We start from the raw sequence: 26,687 nt of genomic DNA, 5'->3' as shown, positions 1-26,687 counted from the left end.
TAAGGAGAGAAAAATTAAATTTTATTCATTAAAGGGAAAATCTGGGGTGAGGGTGGAGGTGGAGAAAGGGCAGCAGCCTCTGAGCCACTGCCACTCTAGATAGCACAGGGGTGTTTAATCTACTTCCCTAACTTACTAGTCATTATCTGCCATTAAGCAGTCTCATAAAAAACACCACTAGTATTTTTTTTGGTGAAGGACTAGAAAATTCTCTGGTTCTCTAAACCTGGAATTATTGCAATTATTTGGGCTCATATTTGTTTCTTGAACTTGCACACAGTAGCTACTTACAGTTTTGTGAATTAAAAAAAAAATTAGGCTGGGTATGGTGGTGTGTGCCTGCGATCCCACTACTCAGGAGGCTGAGTTCAGCAGAACTGTTGGGCGTTTAAAGCCAACTGCGCTATGCAGTGAGTTCAGGATCGACCTGAACTACATAGTAGTGAGACCCTGTCTTAAACAAACAAACAAAACAACAAAACTCCCCAAAAACAACAACAACAAAAATGAGTTCAATTTGATTCTACAATACATTACATTAGAGAGGGAACTCTGCCAGGCATATAATGTATCAAAGATGTCAAAGGATTGCTAAACATATTTACATAACAAATTTACCTACCAATAAGCTCTTGAGTAAAAAACTTTAAAATTATTTGTTAAAAATAATTTCAAGTTTACACAAAAGTTGCAAGAACAGTACACCTTATACCTAGACACTCTAATAATTGTTACCATATTGTCCCCATCTGCTTTATTATCTCTCTCTAAATTCACAAAGGCTTTTATCCTCCTGACCTTTTTTTGAGACAGGGTCTCGCTGTGTAATTCAGGCTGGCCTTGAAATTGCTATGTAGCCCAGGCTGGCCTTGAACTCACAGTGATTCTCCTGCCTCAGTTTCCTGAATGCTGGGATTACAGGTGTGTTGCCACCATGCCCAGCCTGGACTATTATTTGCGAGTAAGTGAAATACAGAATATTACATTCCTTTATTCTTAAACACAGTACATATATTTCGTATAAATGTGGACGTATTTTCTATAAACTAGTAGAATTACTAACAGGAAACTTAACAGTGATTATTTTAATCTATGGTTTGCAGTCCTATTTTGTCAGGTGGCCTTTATAGCATCCCCCTGTCCAGAGCAGAATCCCCTAAACCAGTTACATGGGCCAATATTTAACATCTGATACACTGCTACTTACATAATTAGCTGATCAAAGTGGATTCGAAAATTAAATTTATACCACAAAAATGCAACTGGTTGAAGTTCTCTTCTGGCATATGGGGTGTTCTTTCCCTTCCACACACACAAAAAAGCTATTATTACAGTCGAAATGAATTTACCAAAACTATCTTTAAATTTCAAAGAAGTACTCAAGAACCAGAAAAACTTAACCTCATTAGAAATGAAGGCCACGAATACACCAGTTTCAACCAAAACGTTGGTGACATTTTATGCGCCTTTAACACGACCTCAGGACTTAGGATAGGTTAGGAAAGACACACGGGACAGTGTCCCTGTCCTATCCGGTTCCTGATCTTTTGTAGATTAGGAGGACTAGAGGAAAGATAAAGAGGAATTTTCACTTTTTGTTCTATTAATTCCCATATTGCTTGAAGTCCTTTATGAGGAGCATACATTTCTTGACAATAAAACAAGCCCACTCCACGCAAAAAGTAAAACAGCAAACACGAAGATGGGGCTGGATTTTTGACGTGTTGGGTTACAACCTGTACACTCAAGTACTTATGTTTGTTCTTTGGTTTTTTCGCATGAGATATTATGGTGCCCAACCCCTACATTGGGCAGGCAGAGTGAGCAGTCGCTCCACTACTCCAGGGAAACAGCACCCACACGGTTTCTTGGGAAGCGACGCGGCCGCCGGTCCTACGCTGATTGACGCTCCGCCCGGAACTCAGACCCCGTGCACAAGTTTCCGGGGTCTAGAACCCCTCAGGCAGCCCATGGCTGGCCGGAAGGAGCGGGGTTCCAGGGCTCCCGCCAGACCCGACGGAGGGCAGGAAGGTGAGTCCCGGGCCGCGGTGCGCAACCCGGTGACGCCGCCCCAGTCCCTTACCGAGCGCTGGGTACGTCTACCGGCCCAAGGCCGCCGCCGCCGCCGCCCGGCCCAGCCAGCGTGTCCCCACCGTATTTCTCCTCCATCCCGGACTCAAGAGCCGCCGCCGCTCCCCCGGCCGCTCGGTCGCCTCATGTCGCACGCTGCCGCGCGGCCACAAACCCAGGCACGTCAATCCCCCATGGCAGCGCCCCGGCGGGTCCCCCAGAGCGGGCCGCTGCCACTGCTGTCTCCAGCCCCGGCTCACAAGTACACGCGCGTCTGCACTAGGCCGTGGGTAGTTCCAGAGGCGCCGGCCCCCAGGAGGCCGCGGCTGTAGGTACGTCGCTAGGCCACGTCATCTGGCCCAGCAGCCCTCACTTCCTGGGGGAGTGACCGGCTTTGCGCACGCGCACAGCGCAGCATGCGCCACCCGCGCTCTTTCTAGCCTTCTCCCACCGCCGTGTGGATTCGAATCCCCACCCCTGTCTCTCCGGTGGGCGATTTGAGTGCCTGTAACTGTCTCTGAAGCATCATCTGGGAGCCATCACGGGTACATCGAGTTCTTGCATCTCGAGGGTTGGGGACAGGCAAAGAAAATGTACCATGTTGATTAGTGTTGGGATTCTTATTTTTGAAATTATTATTATTATTTTTTTTTTGCGGTACCAAGGATGGAACTCAAAACCTCATTTTTTGCCAGGCAGGTCTTTGTGCTACTGAACCAAATCCCCTGCAACGTTGGGATTCTTAATCTGGGGTACAAAACATAACTCGCCTCCTTGCAATTTGTAAGATAATGGATCAACATTTTCTTGATGAGAAGGTTCAAAGTTTTTAAAATGTGTGACCCTCAATGAGATAACTTTTTTAATCTGTAGAGATTTCTATAACAAATAGTGGATGTATTGGTCCAATGAAAATATGGGGGCGGGGCTTCTTTTATGGTTTGGATTTGATTGGGAGTTGGAGTACTGGTAATGATGGCCAGACACAGACAGGGAATTGCTGAAGTGTGTGAGGAGAGAATGTAAAGAGGGATTTGGTTAAGTGTGGCTATACACTCTCTTACCCTCTTTACAAAGTATAGAATTTCTTTAAATATGCATAATAATCATATTCATCACAGAGTATTTGTACCTGTACATGATATAATTTATTTTTTTCTCCATTTCCCTGCTGTTATGGTTTGTGTCTAGGTGGTCCCCAAGCCTCATCCAATTATGGAGGTGGCTGAATCTAGCATTTATGCTTAATTCATTGTCTATAACTGGGATTGGTGGTGTAAGTGTTGCACCCACTCTGGGGGGGAGCCCACATACTATATGAGAGGGAAAGAGGCATGCTTTCCCTCCGTTTATGCGCTTTTGCTCTTGTTGGTTGTGACCACTATGAATGGCTGCCCCTCAGCTGTGCTGCCTTGCCTTGGAGCCAACTCAATATGGACTGAAACCTCCAAAAACTGTAACAAATAAACCTTTCCTTCCTTCCTGTTGGGTATCAGGTATTTTGTCTCAACAACAAGAGAAAAGTAACTGAGCCACCTACCCTCCCTTCAATCTCATTTGTCAGTCTTGAATCTTAATAGTGTTCCTAATTGTGAGTCACTTAGTGACTGCCAAAAAAATTTATACACATTTCAGGAAGAGAAAAACTTTGTAACTTGTGTAACTAGGCATAGTGGTACATGCCTGTGATTCCACCAGAGGCTGAGGCAGGAGGATTGCTATGAGTTTGAGGCCAGCCTGAGCTACAAAGTGAGTTCAAGGCAAAACTGAACTGCATAGTGGAGCCCTGACTCGAAAAAAGAAACAAAAAAAAAATTTTTTTTGGGTCTTTTTCATTTTTATCGGTACCAGGGATCGAACTCGCGACTGCCTGCTTGCAAGGCAGGCACTTATGCCGCTGAGCTAAATCCCCAGCCCCAACAAAAAATTTTTAATACTAAATTTATTGAGACATTATGAGGTTAATACAAGTTATCTTTGGCCTCTACAATTATAAGAGGTGCTCAAAGTGAAGCCCATTAGCTTTCTGACATTTATTAGTATGGCAAACTGCTGCATCATTGAGATTACTACACATGCATTTTCAATTTCTTTTCTAAGGGCTGGCAGTACAGTTGCTTTTTGCAGTATATGATGTCCTCTAGAGTCCCCCATATGAGGGTAACACTATCTGCTGAAAAAATATCATACTATTTTTCTTCTCTTGAAGTATGTATACACTTTTTTGGCCAACTCTGTATATCATATGGTTGTAGCAAAGAAGGTGATGTGTGTTAATGTTAAAAGTATCTAGAAAAAATTTGGTATATGGTATTAATAAATGTTAACAATTGTGACTCAGTGGGAAATTTGGGATAGGGATTTAGAGATGAAAATAAGATTTGGAGTAATATAAGTTATAATTAGCCTATAAAATTCTACTTAACTTGAATACATACAAAGTAGCTTAGTGACATGTGAAAGACACTGCCTACTGGGACTTTATAAGCTGTTCTGGAAAATATTTAACAATTTGGGAGCAAGGGCCACTTGGCAACATTACATATTAAAGGGACAAATGCTAAGGCTTCTGGATAAGGTAGGAGAGCAAGACAGGCCTCATAGGCAAACAGAACCTGATCGGAAATGTGGGTGGAGTTTGCACAGGAGAAAGGCACTGGGGGAGACACACTATCAAGGAGAACGCAGGGGAAAGCAGGACCTTGAGCTAAAATTGTACACATACTCCTGGTTAGCAAGTAAAAGAGTGAAGATACGATACTCTCTAGCTTTATTGGGGTTTTGAAATTTAAGGTGTTTCATAGTATGGCTTATTGAGTTAGCGTAAAAATACCCATGTTTTTTGCCTGCACCTGGTGATTATTTTATTCATAGACTCTCAGTGGGATGGGCCAGGTGAGACCTAACCAGGAATGACAATCTTGCTTAATTTTCTCCAAGTAACATTTCTATAACTTTATTTTTTGTGGGGAGTAGCCATATTTTTTTTGTTGTTGTTTTTAGTACTGGGAGTCAAACTTAGGACCTCATGCTTGCCAGGCCGGTGCTTGTGCTGCTGGGCTATATCCCTGGCCTTTGGTAATTTTTATAGAATTGCTATTATTCAAATCAGAATGGCAGTGGTAAGGACTATTGTGATTTTCTAGGAACTACTTCCATTCTTTTGGAGCTCAGGAAGCTAGATAAAATGACATGTATAAGTTGAGATTATCTTTCATTCTAAGCAAAACCCAAATGTAATTGATATTTACTTTTTTAATTTTATGAAAAAATAAAACAAACTTTTATAACCAAATAAGAAGAGAATAGCAATAGTTATCATACTATGTATTTTTATTTTCAGAGTACTAGACATAGACCAAAAAGAGTCTTACAAAAAAGTGACAAACATAACAGCACAAACTGCCTGATTTGGTTAGAATCATAGTTTTCCCTTAGGCCAGCACATCCACTGCTTCTAATTTATTTTTCCTGATTGAAGAAAGTGTCTCCAGTTTTCTTTTATCCTGCTCACTTCTCAACCCATTCCAGTCTGGTTTCCATATTCCTCACTCCTTTTCACGGACCTTTCCTCCATCTTGCATCTCTCTGTTTCTGCTTGTCTGCCCTTCTGTCCATCTGTCCATCTGTCTTTTCTTGCAAGGTCTCAGTTACCCAGGTTCTCTTCAAACTTGTGATCCTCCTGCCTCAGCTGCCCACCAGCTACTGAGGGGACTATAGCTGGGACTATAGGTATGCACTGCCATGCCCAGCTGTCTCTCTTTGGCTTCTAGAATCCCGTGTCTTAAAGGAAGCTAAATTTTTGTGTCCAAAGGTAAATTTATGATCTTCTCCCTAAGTGGATCATCTTCTGGCACCATTTAACCAGTTTAGCAAACTTAATAACTTAGTTCTATCCTTTTACCTCCCCTTCCTTATGATCTGTGTGTAATGTATCTATCACCACGCTGCACATTTTTTATCTTCTAAATGTTTCTTGAATTACTCCTGAATTTTCTGTGTTTAACCTGGGGTGCCAGCATTTTTTGTTTAGACTGCTGCAGTATCTTATCCTACCCTTGCAGACACTTTCTTCTGCAGTGTTTTCCACATTCTGCCACAGTAATTGTTTTCCAACTTTAAGTCTTGTAGTATGCTTTCACCTCCATCCCCACCTTCCCATGGCTTTCCATCCCTATAACAAGCTCAAATTATAAACATGGCCAAAAAATCCTATACAGGCTTAACTCAATTTACTTCTTTGCCTTTATCTCATATTTAGCTTCATCCTGTTTTTTGAGTTCTACTACCCACCTTTTCCTTCCTTAATTATGCTATTTTGTCTTCCAATATAAGATGTTGTTTAGAATGTTTTCCATGCCTAAATGCTCCCAGCCCTAACATTCACACATCAAAATTAAGCTATGTGAGAGTAGGGATGGGGACCATCTTACTTCTCCCTTCTATGTAGCCCACTGCTCGACACAGAAGACATGCAGGAATTCTTGTTGAAAGAATGAATGAATGATGAAAATGGAAGGTGTCCATACAATTATGCATTCCAGATTATCTGTCCTTTCTGAAAAGGGTTTTTCTCCTATTGCATTATAAGCAATGGAATCTCATCACATACAAATTTAGCTTATGCAAATTCAACTATATAAACTCATCCCACAGAAAGAAGAGAGGGAGAGACACAATCTTAAGGGTGCATGATTCTGCTTAGCATTCCACCCAGGGAGCCCTAGGGTAAACACGGTGTGATGATGTGTGCCTCTTTTTTTTTTTTTTTCAGCTGGTCCCACTTTCTGGGTGCTGCTGATGTTATCATCTCATCCTAAGTGTGGGTCTAAGAGACACACCATAGACTTTGCTTATGAGTTTCCGTTGGTTTTCTTTTGCTCCATCTGGTGCCCAATCAAAGAAATAGCAACTATTCCCTTTGCAAGGGTGGAGGAAGAAAAGGTTGGATTGCAATTCAATATTTCTAAACTCACAACTGGACTTTCTGATTATCCAATTTCAGGGGTGTTCAGAGTAATATTGTGTACATGGCTTTGTTTTATAAGCTAATTTGACATGATCTGCATGGAATATGAAACTACCATGTGGTATAAAAATTTAAAAGTACAGAAAAGTAGAAGGAAGTATATACATTTAAAAGCCATACATTAAAAAGCCTACCTCTCAGTTACCTATGCAATAATAGTATATTTCCTTTTTAGCCTCTTTTATAAGCACAATGTTTTGGGGTTTTAGTTTGCATATTGTATATAACCCTCCCCAGCTCCTTAATAGGAAAATTTTAGATGTAGTTAAAAAACGAAATCCAAGAGTCATAAATTTTAGTATATATAATGAATAGTTCATATTTATCTTATAATTTCTTTTACTTTGTAATTGAATTACTTGTCATTCACTTTATGCTCTTATTTTTATACTGACTTTGAAATAGATCGCTTCAGGGAATATTATAAGGTAGTTATTAGAAATATTTCACAACTGGCCAGGTAACCCAAGCATGTGGGAGGCCTAGTGAGGAGGATTGTATGAGTTTGAGACTAGCCTGGGCTATAAAGTGAGTTCAAAAGCAGCCTGAACTGCATAGTGAGACCCTGTCTCAGAGAGAGAGAAAGAGAGAGAGAGAAGGAGAGAGAGAGAGAGAGAGCGAGAGAGAGAGAGAGAGAGAGAGAGAGAACGAGAGAGAGAGAGAGAGAGAGAGAGAGAGAGAGAGAGAGAAAGAAATATTTTACAACTATTAAAGTGGAAATAATTTTGAACTTTGAAATCCTTTTAAGAATAACACAAAGATCTCCTATGTTCCTCAGCCTAACTCCCCAGTTGTTAGCACTTTATCACATCTGCTATATTCATTCTTTCTCTAGACACATGTGGTCCCTGCCTACCCTGAACCATCTGAGACTACATCAGGCATAAAGCCATGCTACTCCTAAATATTCAAAGTCTATTTTCTAAAAATAAGGATATTCTTGTACAAGTCATGGTACAAGTGTAATCAACATATATGGTGTATGTTTATGATTTATTTTTATTTAGATTTATTTTAATAAAAGACACATAGATATTAATCTCCCTCAAAATACTCCACACACATTTGTCCTGTATTGTCACTTTCTGAAGCAGTTCTGAAAGTCCTGTTTCCTGAGTGTCTTTACAAAGTGTGATAAAAAATACAGTGAATGTAGCTGCCAGTTGCCATCCAAAGGAGAGCCAGGCTTATGTCATGTCTCATCTACCTTATTTATTGAATTTGGAAATGTAAAACTTCTGGCTCTTTTCCAAAGTCAAAATGACCATGAAGCATAGATATTTTTAAGCAAATGAGAACATCAAGGCAGCCATGACAGTGCAGCTAAAGACTCAAGAAAGAGAACTGCTTCAGAAATTGGCAAGAAGCATGAGATAATTGTGTTTGAAGTAAAGGAGGTGTTATTTTGAGGAGGAATATTGCACTGTGTCTTTTATTGTAATACAAGTTTTTTTTTTTTGCAACAGTCTTAGTATCTATAATACAATTTTTAAAAAACAATCTAAACCTTTCACCATATCATTTGATCATATCTTGGACATTTTTCAAAATCAGGAAATTAATTGTGATGCCTGAACACCTTCTAACCCATAAATCTCATTCAAAGTTTCCTGATTTTTTTCAGGAAATTTATAAATCCACAGTGTAGTCCAGGATCATGTGTTATACTTGTCATGTCATATTAGTTTCTTTTTATCTGGAATGATCTCTCCTAATCTCTCTTTCATGTCCTTCCAATTTTGAAGAGGACAGATGAGTTAATTTGCAGAATGCCTATCAGTTTGTGTTTGTCTGTTGTTTCCTTATGATTTATTTATTTATTTGTTTGTTTGTTTGTTTATCTTTTTGAGGCAGGGTCTTGCTATGCAGTTCAGGCTGACCTTGAGCTCACTTTGTAGCCTAGGATGGTCTTGAATTTGCAACAATCCTTCATTCTGATTGCTGGGATAACAGGCTACCATACCTGGCTGTCATAATTGGATTTAGAATATGTATTTATTTCCTTCAGGAATACCATAGAAGTGATGCTAAATTCTTTGTGTATAGCATCAGAAGGTGTGTGATGTTGCTTTGTCCCATCACTGACAGAGTTAACATTTATCATTTGCCATTTATCATTTGGTAAGGTGATGACTGCCAGATTTTATAAAGTTAACGAATAAGCATTTTGTCTAGAGATACCTTGAGACTATGTAAAGATCCTATTCACATGCATACCTTGACTCACTTATATTATGTTGATTTTGTTCCGTGACCAAAACAATTATTATGATAGACATTACCAAATGGTAACCATCCCTTTCACCAGTCCTTCATTTACTAGTTGACTACCTATCACTGGGTAAAGTTTTCCTGTTTTTCTGTTTATTTATTAATTGATCTCAGGATGCTCTCATAGGTTCCTATTTTATTCAGAGGATTATAAGGGACTGCTGTCATTATTTTGATGCTCAAATCATCCCACATTTGGCCAGTGGGAGTTCCTTGGCTGATTCTGCCATTCTGACATATCTCCACCTACTCCATTTATGAATATCTCTAATTTATGTAGAAGATGGTCCAGGCTTATCATATGCAGTACTTTCCTGGCTTTGTACCTGAAACTACCCATTAATCAAAAGAACTCTGATTCCCTTGGAGGAGAGTAGAGTTTAGAAACCAAAGTCTTGGTGGCTGGGATGCTCATTGTGAGAGAGTACATACTGCTGTAGTGGTTTCAGTTCCAGCCCAACCTTAGACCCTTCTAACTCTGGCTTTCCCTTTTCATGCTTGTATTTCCCTTCCCTGAGGCTGAAGACTCTACTCCTGTAATCTTCAAGGTATTGACTTATTTGCTTAGTCCTTTTGTGTGTATCCAATCTCCTGATAAGTGGGACATCTTGTCTTTGGTATCCTGATCTACCCTAGCTAAAACTTCTTTTCTACCCTATTATTTATTTACCTAGATGTGACTTATCTATGCATAATCTGACAAATAATTGTGATGAAAAGTTGATTTTCTCCATTTAACTTCAGGCATATGGAAGAAGCTGATGAGGGAATAGCATTTTGGAGAGGCTATTAGGTACAAGGAATTCTCTCATCCCATTTAATTTTTTAGGTGTCTCTTTCAAATTTGATCTTATTTTCTGTTAACCCAAGAGAGGTTAAATAAATCAACCAGGATTATGTAACTCATAAGTTAACATACACTTTAGCTTCATTTGTTTTGCTGAGATTTATTGTATCACTGTTCCAGTGATACAAGAGCCTATGGGGAAGGCCCATTTCTTTTCTTTTCTTTTTGTCTTTCTGAGACAGGGTCTTACTATGCAGTCCAGGCTGGCCTTGAGCTCACCTTGTAGCCTAAGGTGGTCTTGAAGTTGCAATGATCCTCCTGCCTTAGCCTCCCAAGTGCTGGGATTACAGGTGTGCACCACTACATCTAGCACATTATCTGTTTTAAAGGGAAATCATGATGGTACAAGTTACCTGAGCCTGAGATGCTGAGGTACCTACTCTCTGGGTATGAGGTAGGCATATCATCTAGTCTCCATCATCAAGTAGGTCACAGGCCCCCTGTCACTCATGTACTTGCCAGGCATCTGCTCACACTAGTTGTCTGTGTGGCTCTCTTGTGATAGACTGTTTTTTGTGTGGACCTGTGAACACTGCTTGAAGAAACAGTGACAATTTTGAAACCACTAGAGGACGATATAATACAACATAATAATACATTGGGAACTCAGACTTTGCAGATGTTGACAAATTCAGGAAGAAAGGGTCAGCACTATAGCTGGATGCTGGGGAAAGGGAGCTGGTTTCCAGCTGGCTTTTTACTCTCTGCTTCTGATTTTTAAAAAAATTTTTATTTGCATTAGTACGTGTTTGCCATACATAATGGTCGCACTCATCCTCAGAAATTGCTACATGTACAAAACACTTGTAAATTGTACATCCCTTTTCCCTCCCCTCCCACCTCTTTCTTCTACCTGTTGATATCCTTCCTATTTGCAAAAGATGTATCTCACTTTCGTATAATCTCCCTTTTATTTTGCATCTTATTCATGTTTTGGGTCACCCATAAAGGAACACATGCAATATAATTCATGCTTGTGTGTCTGATTTATTTCACTTAACTTCATAGTCTCATGGTGTATCTACTTTTCTACAAGTGACTCAAATTTATCCTTGGTTATGGTGGAGTAAAACTCCATTGTGTATAATTACCACACTTTCCTTAAACTCTAATTTGTTATAGAAATATAGGCCACATCCAATATTTTTTTGTTATCAGTTGTACATCTATAAATGTGGGTATCATGATGATATAATATCTTTAACTCTGTTGGAAAAATACTTTGACGGGACATAGCTGAGACCAATGAAATTTTTAGTTTTAGTTTTAGTTTTTTGAGACATCTCCGTACTGATATCATAGAGGTTATACTAGTGTACATTCCTACCAACAATATAGAAGATTCTTTTATTGCTGAAGTCTCACCAGCATTTATTAGTATTTGATTTCTTGGTGATAGGTATAGTTTCTGTGGTAAGATGGAATCTCAGTGATGATTTAATTTGCATTTCTCTAATGGCCAGAGATTTTGAACACTTAATCATGTATTTATTGTCTATTTGTATTTCTTCTTCTGAGAAAGCTCTGTTCATTTTAGATGCCTATTTTTGATTGAATTTTTTATATTTTGAGGGGTCTAATTCTTGAGATTTTTATATATTCTGTAATCTGTCTAAGAAGTAGCAAACAGTTTTTTGCATTCTATAGATTATCTTTTTCCTCCATCAGTTGTTTCCTTTATGGCTCAGAAACTCTTTAATTTTATATGTTCATTCAGATGCCTGTTTAACTTGAAATGATCCCAATGGTTGATACTTGATGTTATTTCTTGTGCAATTGGGGTACTGTTAAAAAGTCCTTACTTGTGCCTATGACTTTGACAGTTTTACCTATTTTATCTTCCAGAAGATGAAGTATTTCTACTGTAATATTTAGATCTCTGAATCATTTTTATTTTAGTAAATTAGTGATAGATATGAGTCCAGCTTCAATTGTCAGCATGTTCATAAGCCAGATTTCCCAGGATACTTTGCTAAAGGAGCTATTGTTCCTCCAGCATATGTTGCTATTCTGTTTGTCAAACATCAGGTGGTTGAAGGTCTTGGGCTGTTTCTGTGTACTCTATTCTGTTCCACTGACTTACATGTTTCTTTTTGTGTCAGTACCATGCTGGTTTCAATTATCGTAGCTTTGTAATATACTTGAAGTTTGGTATTTTTTTCATGAGATAATTAGTTGGTTTTAATGTTAATTGCCTTAACATAACATTTATTATGATTATTTATTGGTACTATTTAGATACACATAATGATCACATTCATCATAGAGAATTTGTACAGAGCTCTACATGATATATCTTGATTCCTCTTTTTTCCCATTACCCTCCACTCCCTTCAACCCCTCTTTCCTTCCTTATTTAATTTTTTTTTAACTTTTTATCGGTACCAGGGATCGAACTCACGACTACCTGCTTGCAAGGCAGGTGCTTATGCCGCTGAGCTAAATCCCCAGTCCCTTCCTTCCTTATTTACAAAAGCTTTGTTTCCATTTTATCCTCCTTTTCTCATTTTTTCTTTTTCCTTCCTTTCTTTGCTCCTCTCCCTCCCTAATTTCCCTTTGCTTTTGGACAGTTTCTTCCTGTTTTACAATATCTATGATAAATTTTGGTTCTTACTTTTTGTTTCTCACACCAGAGAGACAATGTAATAAATTTAGACATTTATCTGAGTTATTTCATTTAACAGTGTGGTCTCACGGTCCATCCATTTAGCTACAAATGCCTAAAGTTTACCCTTCTTTGTGGCTGAGTGGTACTTCATTGTATAAAAACCCCCACAACTTTTTCATTCATTTATCAGTTGATGGACATTTCAGTTGCTTCCAAGATTTAGCTATTACCAACTGTGCTGTTACAAACATGGGCACATATATATCACTCTGATATGACCTCCAGTCCTAATTTTTTGAGGACTCTCTATACTGATTTTCATGCAGTTGCACAATCAATACTTCTACCACAGTGGAGAACAGTTTTTCCCTGCCCCCAGCCCTGTCAATGTTTGTTATTGGTTGATTTCTTGATAATAACCATTCTTTCTGGAATGAGATGAAATCTTAATGCTGTTTGAATTTGTATTGCTCATATGACTAGTGATATTGAACATTTCTTCATATATTTATTTGCCATTTGTATTTCTTCATCTGAGAAGTACATGTTCATTCAGATGCCTGTTTTTGGATTAGAGCTTTACATTTAGGAGTCTGATATTTTTCTTTCTTTTTTTTTTGTGGTACCAGGGATCAAACTCATGACCTTGTGCTTACCAGGCAAGCCATTGAGCTAAATCCCCAGCATCCCCTTTTTTGGAGTATGATATTTTTCTGTTTGTTATATGTTCCAGATATTAGTCCTTTGTCTGAGGGACAACTGGCTAAAAAATTTTCCCACTCTGTGGGTTGTTTTTTCATTCTGTTGGTGATTTCTGTTGCTGTACAAAAGCTTTTTAATATGATGAGATCACAGTTGTTGATTCTTTATAGTTTTTAACCATGCAGTTGGAGTTTTCTTCATGAAGTCTTTTCCTATACCATTTTTCAAGTGTTTTGCCTATTTTATCTTTCAGCAGATTTAGTGTTTCTGTTTGAATATTTAGATCTTTTATCTATTCTTATTTTAGTGCATGGTGATAGACATGGGTCTAGTTTTAATCTTTGGCATGTGGAAATCCAGTTTTTCCAGGACCATTTATTAAAGCTGCCATCTTTTTCCAGTGAATGTGTTTGGCCCCTTTGTCAAGGATAAGGTGACTGAATGTGTTTGGGTTTGTTTCTACATCTTCTGTTCTGTTCCACTGATCCCCAAGTCTCTCTATCTCTCTCTTTCTCTCTGTGTCTGTCTTTCACCTTCTGTTGCCAGCACTGTGCTGATTTTATCACAGTAGCTCTGTAGTATAATCTGAAGTCAGGGATTTTGATGCCCCTTGCCTTGCTTTTGTTCCCTAGAATTGTGTTTGCTATTCTAGGTCTCTTCTTGTTCCAGTGAATTTTAGGAATGTTTTCTTTAGTTCTGACAGGTATGCTGTTGGAATTTTGATCAAGATTTCATTCAATCTGTGTAGCAGTTTTGGAAGTATGGTAATTTTCACAATATTGATTCTTCCTACTCAAAAGCAAGAGATATATTTCCATTTTTTGATATCCCCTTTGATCTCCTTTTTCAAAGTACTGGAGTTTTTAGTGCAGAGATCTATTACTTCCTTTGTTAAATTGATGACTTTCATTTTTCAATGCTATTTTGAAGCTGTTGTTTCCCTAATTTTCATTGAGTTTGTTGTTTGTGTATGGGAACTCTATTAATCTTAGAGTATTGACTTTGTATCCTGCTATGCTCTTGAATTTGGCTATTAAATCTAGAATTATTTTGGTGAAGTTTTTGGAGTCTTTTGTGTAGAGTGTCAAATCATCAGGAAATAATGATAATTTCACTTCTTCCTTTCCTATCCTTATTTCTTTCTTTTGTCTAGTTTCTTTTGTCTAATTGTTCTGGCTAATGTTTCCAGAACTATATTAAATAGGAGTGGTGATAATGGACATCCTTGTCTTGTTTTAAAAAAAGTTTTAAAAATTATTTTGAAGGTAGTAAAATAGAACAAGACACAACATATTGAGACAATACAGTGAAATTGGTACAAAATATCACAGCAGGTTACTGGGATAACAATAATAGGCACCATAGTATATCTTATTATCTTCATAATAGTTTTCCTTTTGTTCAGGTACAGCAAATTCACACCAAATACAGAACATTATAGAACTTATCAAAACAGAATATTGAATAGAGCAATACAGTTAATCAGACCAAGCAAAACAGTGATAACAATATTTGCCTTCACAGAGATGATAGAAGGAAATCCCCCATATTTGCTATATTGCATATGGTCAATCTCCCAAGAGATGCTCAGACCTCTGGCTTCCATTTGCTAACAGCAGGGGGTGGGGGAGGATGGGATGTTTGTCACAGTTGCTTAGGGAGGTGAGCGGGTTGCTTTGTTTCCCAGTGCCTTAAGTTCCAACATGGCATGGATCTTGGGAGATGCTGGCTGGTTCTGTCCCTGGGACAGCTGCTGCTCACTTGAGCCATGGCTGCTTACCAGGGAGGCAAGCAGGTTGCTTTCTTTCCCAGCGCTCTAAGTTCCAACATGGCGTGGATCTCGGGAGATGCTGGCTGGTTCTCTCCTTGGGGCACCCGCCGCTTGCTCAAGCCACAGCTGCTTACCAGGGAGGTGAATAGGTTGCTTTCTTTCCTAGTGCCCTAGGTTCCAACATGGTGTGGATCTCAGGCTTGTCTTGTTCTTGATTGTAAGGTGGAAGCTTTCAGTGTTTGCCCATTAGTACAATGTTGGCTGCTGGTTTGTCATAGATGGCTTTTATTAGGTTGAGATAAAGACCATCTATCTATTTCAATTTTCTGTAGGGATTTTATCAAGAATGAGTACAGGAATTTGTCAAATGCTTTCTGTATCTATGAGGTGATCATGTGATGTTTGTCTTTTCTGCTATCCCACTTTCAAGGAAAAGTAGTGCACACCATTCTCTTGAGCCCTAGCTTAGAGGATGGTTGTGCAGGACCTTGCTATCATCCTAGCACATAATTTGGCCTACTTCCTGTCTCTAGCAAGTCTGCCAAATACTACTCCTTTTCAGAAATGCTTACCTTACTCCTTTGCATGGACTGCATTTTGAGAGCAGAAGAATTAGTGTATTTTCAGCCTAAGATAGTTTGGTTTTTCTGTGTTGGTTGTTCTGATTAGTTCATAGCTCAGTCTCTGAGAGTTTCCGATGTGCCATGCTTGTTTGGGCCCCTCTAACCCTCATCTTTATCATGTGATCTGAGTGGAGCATTGAGAACTTCTGTAGTTTAATTTTGATGTGTCTTTCTATTCAAAAGGGAATCAGGATATTTATCTTCATTTTTGCAAGTTATTAAACTTACCTAGCCAGGTCCTTGGTTATTATAAATTTCAACAGCCTTGTTTTATATCTGCAGTGATTCTCACAATAAAGGTGTGTGCTAAGTAGACATTAAGTAGGCACTCAGTGAATGCTTGAAGAATCTCATGTAGAAAAATACAGAATTAAAAAAAAAAAAACCAGAATGGAGACAGCTGTGGTATAGCTGTGGTGGCACACACCTATAATCCTAAAACTCTGGGAAGGATAAGGCAGGATGATAACAAGCCTAGCCTGGGCCACTCAGTAACTTAGTGAGACCCTGTATAAAGAAAAAGGTGGGAGGAGCCAGGGATGAAGCTCAGTGCAAAGGCCCTGGATTCAGTTCCCTATGATATTGGTAGTAGAAGAGTGGGAAAATGTCAGCACGGTTTGCTTGTCCAGAGGCCATTGTAACAGTTTTATGTACAGAGCTTTTTGTGGAAGGAAACTGCAAAGTTCCTTATTCACAGATGGCCATATTCTATACCAGATAATTTATCCCCGCTGATAGACGATGGACATATTAGTCAGAGACCATTAATCTATACGTGAGAGCAGCAGTTTCCAAAGTGTGATCTCAAGCTCAGCAATGTCAGCAAGACCTGGATAGTCATCAGAAATACAGATTATCGGTGGCCACTAGAGATTTACTGAGTTGGACGCTCTAGAGGTGGCGTGGAGAGTTCCAGGTGATTTCATGCTCAGGTTTTAGAACCACCAGGCTAATGCATTTCAGGTGCCCTCTAACTGTTAGCTAAATAGTCAGGCTTTCTCTCAAGTCGTTGCACTGGTGAGTGGTAAAGGGAAGGAGGTAGGTGACTGGTAATGGAGCAGATGTGGGGTCTCCAGATGGAAGGCCTGACACAGAAGACAAAGATTGTGGAAGCCACAGGCTGGCAGAAGCTAGGTTCTGTGTAGCCATGGGATAAAGATTTTCAGAGTGAGGGGATGGCTGATGGCAGATAAGCTGGAGGAGCAGAGAAAGAGTCACCCAGTCATTACCACAGTAGTGGACTGTGGGTGTGCTTAGCTGCTGAGGAAAGTGGGGCCTTGGCATCTTGCAGGTATGAAGCTGCACTGAGCCTCCTTGTGTAGCCCGTCTGTGCCTCTCATGCCTGGCAGAGAGCAGGGTTCCTATTTCTCTGAATCCTATGTGCAAAAATTCATCATAATTCCTCAGTACTTGAGGTGACCTAAAGTTGTTTTGACAACAGAGCCCTAACACACCCGGATACACTGGTACATTTTGCCCTGTGGTTGAAATTCATGTACAGTACATAACAAAAATCCTTCTTTGTTAGGTGTAAAGTAGGAAAAGTTTCTGTATGTTGAAATAAGGCAAAAGGAATCTTAGCTTCTTATAGAAACAAAAGTAAAATAGGGGGTGATATTCTCACTTCTGTGGTTTGATTTCAGAAAAATGATCTGAAAACTGTATTTGGATAGGCTTACCAAAATGTTTGTTGAAAATATATGTTCAGCATTGTAAAATATAACTTCAATTTATACTATTATACTTTACATGGACTGAATTCTCCTCCTCCCATTCACATTTGAGCCATAACTCTCAATGGGATAGTATTTGAGGTTGCTGGCTGATAAGTAGGTTAGGAAGGGATCATGATGGGATGACACCCACTGGATATGATGGCATGTGACAGTGATCTCAGCTACTTGGGAGACTGAGGCAGGATTGAGAGTTTAAGATTAGCCTAGGAAAGGCTCAGTGCTTCCTGGGTTCAGTCCCTTGTACTAGAGGTAGGGATGGGGAGAAGAAAGGAAGGAGGGAGGGAAGGGAGAGAGACAGAGACAGAGACAGAGACAGAGAAACAGAGAGAGAGAGAGAGAGAGAGAGAGAGAGAGAGAGAGAGAAATAGAAACAGAGATACAGAGAGAGACTGAAGTAAGGATTTTACCCCACAGGGAGAATGAAGAGAGAAACTTCAATGAAGAAGAAAGTGGCAAGTGGCGCTTTTCCTCTGAGGCCTGACTACACCCAAGACCTCCATGGAGAAATACACCAGTGGAACAGAGCAGTGGATGCAGCAGACTTCAGTCACTGGTGTTATTCAGGTTCAGATGTCTCCAGAAAAGGGCAGTTGTTTTTATTTCTTCCATTTCTTTTTCCCTCCTATCTTCTTCATCAGTTGCCCAAAGTTTGCATAACCCTCCTTTGTCCTCCAGCCTTGCTTCTAATCTCTTTTCCTTTTCCCTTTTATCCTTTTCCTTGTTCCTCCTTCTACTCCTCTTCCTTCCCCTTCTCCTTCTATTTCTCTGTTTCCCTCTAACCCCTTTTAAATTTGCTCCCCTCAGGATAAATTCACCATGCTAAGGGCTTACTTATTGTGTACAATTTTCTGCATTGTTTTAGATTTTGTTATAACCACAAATATAGTTAATATGGATAAAGGTGGCAAATTAAGAGTTACCAGAGTTTGTCATTTTACGGGCTGTGTTTGATGCTATTGTTATTGCTATTTGTACTTCTTTAGCCAAGGTGACATAATTGTTCTTATCAGTTGTTCTTTCTGGTATGCCAAGACAGACTGCCTAAGGGTCATAAAAAATACTTTAGGCCAGTGCCAAATAGGCAACAATTTTTTATCTGTAATAAATTGAAGTGGTAGAATCTTACAACAGACTCAAAGCCCAAAAGCCATCTGAACCTGGGAAACATTTCTGAGAAGTAGTTATTTCCTAAGTGTTCTAAATATTAGCAATAAAGGTACTCATCATAAGTAATTTATGAGCATCAGCCCAGAAATTAAACTAAAAAAAAAAAAAAAGAAGGAAATGAGAAGACACTTAAGCAAGATGCAACCTGAGACTTCCAGCTCATCAAAGGCAAAATGAGGGACAATGAGTTGGAACAATTCAGAAATCTCTCTGAGGTGGTAAAACAAGTAACAAAGCAGATGAATGAGGCTCTAGAAAAAAATCAAATCAGAAATAATCTGTCACATAACTACAGAGATGGTGACTGTAATGAAAGATGTGGTTAGTGATTCTAGAGCAGATATGAATAAAAAATAAAGGAGCATAGGAAAATGATGGAAATCAGGAACACCCAATATAGGAAAGCAATGGAATCCATGAAACAGATTCAAACAGGTGTCTAGCAGATTAAAAATTCCATTGAAAGCATATGTAGCAGAATGAGCCAATGTGAGAACAGAATCTCAGATCCAGAAGAAGGATTGTGGTTAGCAATCATGAAAAGGAATATTTCTTAAAAACAGCAAGAGGCCATGAAAAAATCAATCCAATAACTGCCTGATGATGCAAAGAAGACTAACATAAGAGTGATCAGAGTCAATGAAAAAGCAGGAGATAGTGCAAATGACATAAAAATCTGTTCACAGAAGACAGAATATTTCCCAAGCAGGGAAAAACAAGTGACATATGGATAAATGAGGAATCTAGATCTCCAATTAGCCATGATTAAGAAACAAAACAAAACAAAAGTAGGCCAATGCATAATAGTCAACATTCCAGAAATTCAACACAAGAGCAGAATATTAAAAGTTATTAGACAAAAGAAAGAAATCATCTATAAAGGAAACCTCATCAGAATCATAGCAGATTTCTTAACACAAACACAAGTATTTAAAGCCCTAAAGAAAAACAACCTCGAAGCCAGACTGATGTATGCCACAAAAAAGTCTTTCAAAATTAATGGGAAAAAGATACTTCTACAACAAAGAACACTTGAAGAAATTAATAACTACCAAACAGCACTTCAAAATGTTCTGAAAGACATTCTAGAAATAGACAATGAGGACTATAACTCCATAAACCCCAACAGAATGTATCCACCAGGTAAGGCAAGCAACTAAACACAGCGGGTAAAAAAAGGGAACCACAACAGGAAAACATGACAAGGATAAGTCAATACATGTCAATTATAATCGTCAATATAAATGATCTCAATTTACCAATCAAAAGAAACAGACTGGAAGAATGGAAGCAAAGTCGAAGAATCTACCACAGGGGCTGGGGATTTAGCTCAGCGGCATAAGCACCTGCCTTGTAAGCAGGTGGTTGTGAGTTCAATCCCCGGTACCGATAAAAAGTTAAAAAAAAAAAAAAAAGAATGTACCACATACAAAAAATATTTAATTAAAAATGAAATTCATAAACTGAAAGCCAAAGTAGGAAAATAATACTCCATGAGACTAGAACCCAGGAAAAAAAAGCAAGGGTAGCTATTCTATTTGCAGGCAAAGTGGATTTTAAGCCAAGACTGATTAGAGACAAAGACGTTCACTACATCCTTGTAAAAGAAACAACCCAAGAGAAAGATAATAATAATAAATATATATATATATATATATATATATATATACCAAATACCAGCACACCTCAACTATATAAAACAAATATTAATGGACATGAAAAATTAAATAAGTATTAATACAATTATAATGGGGAACCTCAATACCGTACTGTAACAGATAAACTAGACAAAAAAAAAATCAACAATGAAATATCAGAACTGAACCAAATTTTCAGACAAATGGACTTAGATGTCTATAGAGTGTTCCACCCCACAACATCAGAATACACATTCTTCTCAGCTGCATGCAGGATGTTCTCCAAAATAGATTATCTACTAGCTCACAAGACATGCTTAAGTAAATGCAGAGAGCGAGCGAGAGGGACAGAGCAAGAGAGAGAACCTGCCCTTTCTCCTTGTATGACACATCAGGAAGGCAGCTGTCTACAAGCCTTGAACAGAGTTTGCACCAGAAACTGAGAATGCTCACACCTTGATTTTGAACTTCTAGTCCCCAGAGCTGTGAAAAATAGAGTTCTGTTGTTTTGAGCTTCCCAATCTGTGTCATTTTGTCATGGCAGCCTGAACTGATGAAGACACACTTCATATGATGTAACTTCACACAAGCCTACCTGTATGTTGTACAAATTCTTGTCTTTATGCATCTGCCCTTATTTTTACCTCAAACATCAAAAGATGACTTGGTAGCAATCACAAATCAGGGACATTTTCATAGGTTCCTTTGAGTATATTTTGGAGAGATCCAGGAGCCTTTCTTTAGAACTAGAGACCAAGTTGCCCTAATGAGAAATGAATTTGGTAGCATGTGTCATGCTGCTTGCCTTTTTTCCTTCCTTCCTTCCTTCCTTTCTTCCTTCCTTCCTTCCTTCCTTCCTTTCTTTCTCCCTTTCATTCTTTCTTTCTTTCTTCCTTCTTTTCTTTTCTTCCTTCCTTCTTTTCTTCTTCCTTTCTTTCTTTTCTTTTCTTTTTTGTACCAGGAATTGAAATCAGGTCCTTGTGCTTGCCAGGCAGGCATTTAGTGAAGCTATACCCCTTTGTTTTAAATCTCACTGCAGATTTTCTTGAAGCAAAGATAGGCTCAACTTGCTTGTTTTTTTTTTTTTTTTTTTGGCCTTAGAAACTGAAAACTTTCAAGACTTTTTGAACAGGCCTTTTTTCTGCTCTAGAGGAACTTGCCTCATCCTGCGAGGTATGCAAGGTAAGCCACATCTGTATTTCAGATGCTTGGATCACACCACAGACACTGGTTTGCTGCACAGACACTGGCTTGGAGGATATACTGGCTTTCCCAGAGCAGTTTTCACTGCAGCATTCGCACACTTGGCTTGAGTGGGACTTGTGTGCTGAATATGAGTCCACTATGTTCACTATGCCTTGTGGCAAACTCCACAATTTACCTGATAGCAGACCACAAGACCAGTATTCTTCCCTGCTTCATAAGCTGCTAAAGGGCTTACATATGTGTTATGCATCTAATAAAAATTTTAAACTAAGCTTGTCCAAATCTGCATGTCCAAATGCACACTATTCCACTAGAAATTTTCATTTTCTGATATGGGTTAAGATAGCTGTTGACTTGCACAAATGATGCTGGAGATGCTGAGAATTTTCTTTGAAACTAGAAATGATTTAACTGGGGAATTAATTAGCAGGGTGCTGCCCTTCCCTTTATGGGACCTGTAATTCAAAGATGTTTCTATAAGGACTTATTAACTGCTCTTAAATTTTCTTTTCCAGAGAAAGAGCAAGTCTAAAAAGTTTTGATTTTTTAAAAATTAGAAACTTTGGGGCTGGGGGTTTAGCTCAGCGGCATAAGCGCCTGCCTTGCAAGCAGGCAGTCGTGAGTTCGATCCCTGGTACCAATAAAAAAACGAAAAAGACCAAAAAAAAAATTAGAAACATTTTAGCATCATCTACATTGAATATAACCCAGGACCAGCGGTGGTAAACCTATGGCACCAGGGCCACAGTGGGCTATTAGTATTATTGAGAGCTCTAAAAGGTTCAGCATCACCGCCCAGGACACTCAGGTAGGAGCAGTTTGTGGAATCTTATTTTAAACCACAGTGCCACCTAAAGGACCATCTTGGGAATTTCGTTCAGAAGTTACCCAAACCTGTTGAAGTCTTGTGTACACAGGGATAGAAGGACAAACCCTAGAATCTCAGGATTTCAGATGTGGCAGGACTTTTAAAGATAGACAAGGTAAAACTTATACCCAAAGATGGAGTCACCTATTGCACATTTGATTAGTGGTTGTCTAACTCTGTTCAGTAAATGGAGATACAGCCTCATACAGCAGCTCATTTAGTATAGCGATTCCCTCTCATTTGCTGGGGATGAGACCCCAGACCCCAAGTGGATGCCTGAAAGTGTAGATAGTACCAAACCTGTCTTGCTCTGTGTTGTTTCTTGTGTCTCACACACATACACACACACACACACACACACACACACACACACACTACTTTCCCTGTCTTAAATAAACCCTTATCATGCATCATGCTTGTGACTATTGTAGTTGGAGATATAATGGCCAAACCAGTATGAATTTCTTTTTCCTTCTTCAGTTTTACAGAAAGCAGATTCAGTTTTACTCTAGACCTCAGCATACTTTTTTTTTCCCCTAATAGAACTCTCACTTTTTGACTTGTGGGAAATGTACTCGCTAGCCACTGATTTCCTGGGGTAAACTGACAAAGACAGATGAAATAGGAGAAAAGGCAAATGGGTCCATTGTGTGCACAGAGGCACTCGCACAGTGTAATTATACACAGCTACATATGGTTCCTAGGAGGAGAAGGGGGAGTGTAGATGAATTTGAGGAGCTGTGAATAATTTTTTGGTGAACTCAGTGGGCTGGAGGATACACAGTGACCTACAAGAAAGTCTTTTTGGCTTGTACAACAGATAATAATATGCAAATTATTATCTTTGGAATAGTGAATGGGATCAAAATAGAAAACAGTGGTGAGAGGCAAATGTCTGTCCATGTGTGCTGGCCGACTTGAATCTCTCTTTCTGTGAGTTGAGTTTATTACATTATTGGAAGGTTAGGGGCAGGGCCAAAGGTGTTGGTTTTTTCCTTGGCACATTTAGACTTTAACCAAAGAGGTATCAGAGGAAGGCCTCTCCCAGCCTTTGCCACTTGTTACCATTTTAAATTTAGAATAACTGTGCCTGGGTGTGTTGTGCAGGCCTGTAATCCCGGTGTTTGGGAGGCTAAGGAGGAGGATTGCTGCAAGTTTAAGGCCAGCCGGGGCTATACTGTGAGGCTGTACTTCCAAAACAAACAAACAAACGAAGTTCACATAGGCCTGGTGCTAGGGCTTCGTGGTAGAGGCCTTGGGTTTGGACTTCCCCTCTCCCAAGTATCTCTACCTTGTGCTTTGGGACCATTATTAAATACAATAAGGGCCACTTGAACACAAGCACTGGCAAACCAGTACAGTTGATCTGATAACCCAGCTAGTCTAGTGATGACAGCATGGTAGTGTAGATGGCATGGACATGTTGGATGTGCTGGACCAAGAGATGATTTGCTTCTTCAGCAGGATGGAGCAAGGTGGTGCAAGATTTCATTTTAGGATTCTACACACTATTTACAGAAAATATGAGTTTATTTCTGGAATTTTGTATTTAATATTTTGAACAATAACTGACTGCAGGAAAGCAAAACTGTGACGGTGGCCCTGTATAGTGGCCCTCATACTTCTGCTCTCTGCCTGGCTTCTTATGTCCTTCAGCAGTGCCACAGCACAGAGTTATGCCCATCAGGTACTTTCCATCTTTAAGATATTGCTGCCATCTCCTGCTCTCCTCTTCTCCTCTCTCATTCTCATTCTTCTTATAGATTTTTACTTTTTTTTCTTCAAAAAGTTCATCAGTTATTATTTTGATAGTCTTTTAAAAATTTTTATTTTATTTTTTATAGTTCATGCTGGCCCTAAACTATATAACCCAGGCTGATTTTGAACTTGCAGCTATCCTCCACCGTAGGTTTACAGAAGACATAGAACTACAAGCAGGAAGTCAACTCCACCATGTTTAATTGGAAGTCTGGTTGTGTTTTTCGCATTCTGTTCTTATGTATGAAAAAAATGTCTGCTTAGGGCATTTACATTTGTGTCAATTAAAATTTTTATTAAGTTTGCCTTACTGTTATAACCTTTGGATCTTCACTCTGTCATTCAGTAAATTGGTTCCCTTTTCCAGCCACCAAAGAAGTGCACGCCCTAGCCAGCTGTATCCTCAGTTACTCATTCAGTGAACTGGACCAAGGCTGAAGACAGAATCAGGTGACACTACAGGACTTGACTCATAATTAGCGTTTATCTCTGTGACCATTTGGGACTCCTCTGTCTTGTTCACAGTGCTGGAACAGAGAGTGGAATGCTTGCCCTGACTTGCTGGCCTGGCAGGATTTGGCTAGAAAGGTTTGTTCTTTCTGAATCTTAAGGATGAGTAAGTGTTTCTTTCTTTCTTTCTTTCTTTCTTTCTTTCTTTCTTTCTTTCTTTCTTTCTTTCTTTCTTTTTGAGACAAGTTCTTTATGTAATTCAGGCTGACCCTAAACTCACTTTGTAGCCCAGATTGGCCTCGAACTTACATTGATCATCCTGCCTCAGCCTGCCAAGTGCTGGGATTACACATGGGGTGTGCCACCATGCCCAGCTCTTCCTGTGTTCAGTGAGGTTTGATAACCATCCAAGTACCATAATGTTCATTTGTGTCTCAGAATTCTTTGGAGGGAATAGACAACAGCTCATGTTGTCACCAGCATCTTCCAGTAGGATACTGGGGTATTATGGGCCTTGGCTTGGAGATCTGCACTGATGTAGTGAACCCAAGTGCTTTCTCCTAGCCCTTTTACCAGTTTGGATTTTTAATCTTTCATCAGATTTTTGTTGTACTATTTTTCTATCCAGTGATCTTTCTCCTTGGCAGAGATGAAAGACAGGAGATGAAGTGCTCTGTGAACTATATGTCTATCTGAATTATCAATCTTCCCTTCCCTTGTTCAAACTCATTATGCTTGTGTAATTTCAAAATGTCATTTAAGTTGGCCTTAACTTTTAAAGTTGGTAGTTGAGCATGTTGGTTTACAAGGAGTTGCCTGTTATTCTTTATCAAATAGCTTTGTATTGGGCTGGGATATAGTAGCATATGCTCTGTAGAGTTCATGGCTTAGAATCTCAAGGTTTACCCTTACATTCAGGAAGAAAGAAAAATACCTCAGAGTTCTTTAGTGCCCCATTGAGTTACCTGCCTTTTTCTCAAGTGTGGGCAGGATCTGACCTTACCTGGTAGGGCGAGGATGTTCAGAGTATTCAGTCTGCGTGTCCAGGTTCATCCTCCTGCTTGCTCCAGATCCTTAAGTCCCTGTCCCCCGGCAGCCAGTCTGCTCAGGCTACATCAAAGGCCTGGTGCCTCCAGCTTCCTGCAGGTGTGGGAGGGAGGGAGACAGGAAGCTGGGCTTAGGATGTTTATCTCCATTTCCTTTCTGTCAGTAGTCCCCTCAGCAGAACATCACTGTGCATTTCTAGGTGGCCCCATCCATACTGCCCTCTGCCTCTCCATGCTCTTTTCCCTTTGATGATGATGACATTGGATGACATTGGATGAAAAGGACGATGACATTGCTCTACCACTGGGTCCCCTAAGTCGGTGGTGGTGAACTGACAGTGTGTGTGCCACAGCCAGCTGTTTGTTTCATTACAAGTTCTAAAAGGTTCGATGTCACTGCCCGAAGCCCACCTGCCTGTATATATAGTTCTCTGTAAATAAAATCTCTACAGAATTTCTATTTTGTGTGCACCATCTATTTTTGTTATTTGGCATAGGAGACTGTGATCAATACAGAAATCTGAAACTGCAAGGGAGCATTTTATGGGATCGTGAGTGGACACTCTAGGAAATAAACTTTTGTAGGATTTTTTGGTATAAAATATAGAAAAAGTTTGAAGTCAAAGGTAGAAATTATTTAGTCAGTTTTTATTTATTTGTTTTTAGTCTGTTTTTAGATGGAATATCAAGTTTTTTTTTCTTGTAAAAATGCCTCTGTAAGATGAGTGTGGTGGTCCATTCTTATAATCCCACTTACTGGGGAGGCTGAGGCAGGAAGATCACAAATTTGAAGCCTATCTGGGTAATTTAGCAAGATTATGTCTAAAAATGAAGAAATAAAAAGGAATGAGGGTATAAATTAGTGTAGAGTTCTTGCCTAGCATGCTCCGCCTCCCCA

The 26,687-nt window shown here is 39.3% G+C and overlaps 1 protein-coding gene and 1 long non-coding RNA gene across 4 annotated transcripts in view; one reads left to right on the top strand and one right to left on the bottom strand.

Moving 5' to 3' along the window:
• Slc30a5 (solute carrier family 30 member 5) overlaps positions 1-2,425 on the bottom strand; it is a 41,060-nt gene extending 38,635 nt beyond the window's left edge. For 2 of the 3 annotated variants that reach the window (XM_003462680.5, XM_013144431.3), the window contains exon 1: positions 2,084-2,423. In XM_003462680.5, the coding sequence (XP_003462728.2) occupies positions 2,084-2,169 (86 nt within the window). In that variant the 5' untranslated portion in view covers positions 2,170-2,423. Of the gene's footprint in view, positions 1-2,083 lie in introns of all 3 variants that reach the window. The other variant, XM_063258287.1, reaches the window with a different exon arrangement.
• On the top strand, positions 1,877-26,247 carry LOC106025925 (uncharacterized). The gene is made up of 5 exons (XR_001199518.2): positions 1,877-2,031; positions 18,072-21,643; positions 24,661-24,743; positions 24,819-24,881; positions 25,990-26,247. It is a non-coding gene; the product is annotated as an uncharacterized LOC106025925 (long non-coding RNA).
• The last annotated feature ends 440 nt before the right edge of the window (positions 26,248-26,687 follow it).

Source organism: Cavia porcellus, unplaced genomic scaffold (assembly GCF_034190915.1).
Source record: "Cavia porcellus strain 051 isolate PalLab524CR breed Dunkin Hartley unplaced genomic scaffold, mCavPor4.1 scaffold_11, whole genome shotgun sequence".
In the NCBI taxonomy this organism is placed as follows: domain Eukaryota; kingdom Metazoa; phylum Chordata; class Mammalia; order Rodentia; family Caviidae; genus Cavia; species Cavia porcellus.
This window is presented reverse-complemented; position numbering and strand designations above follow the sequence as displayed.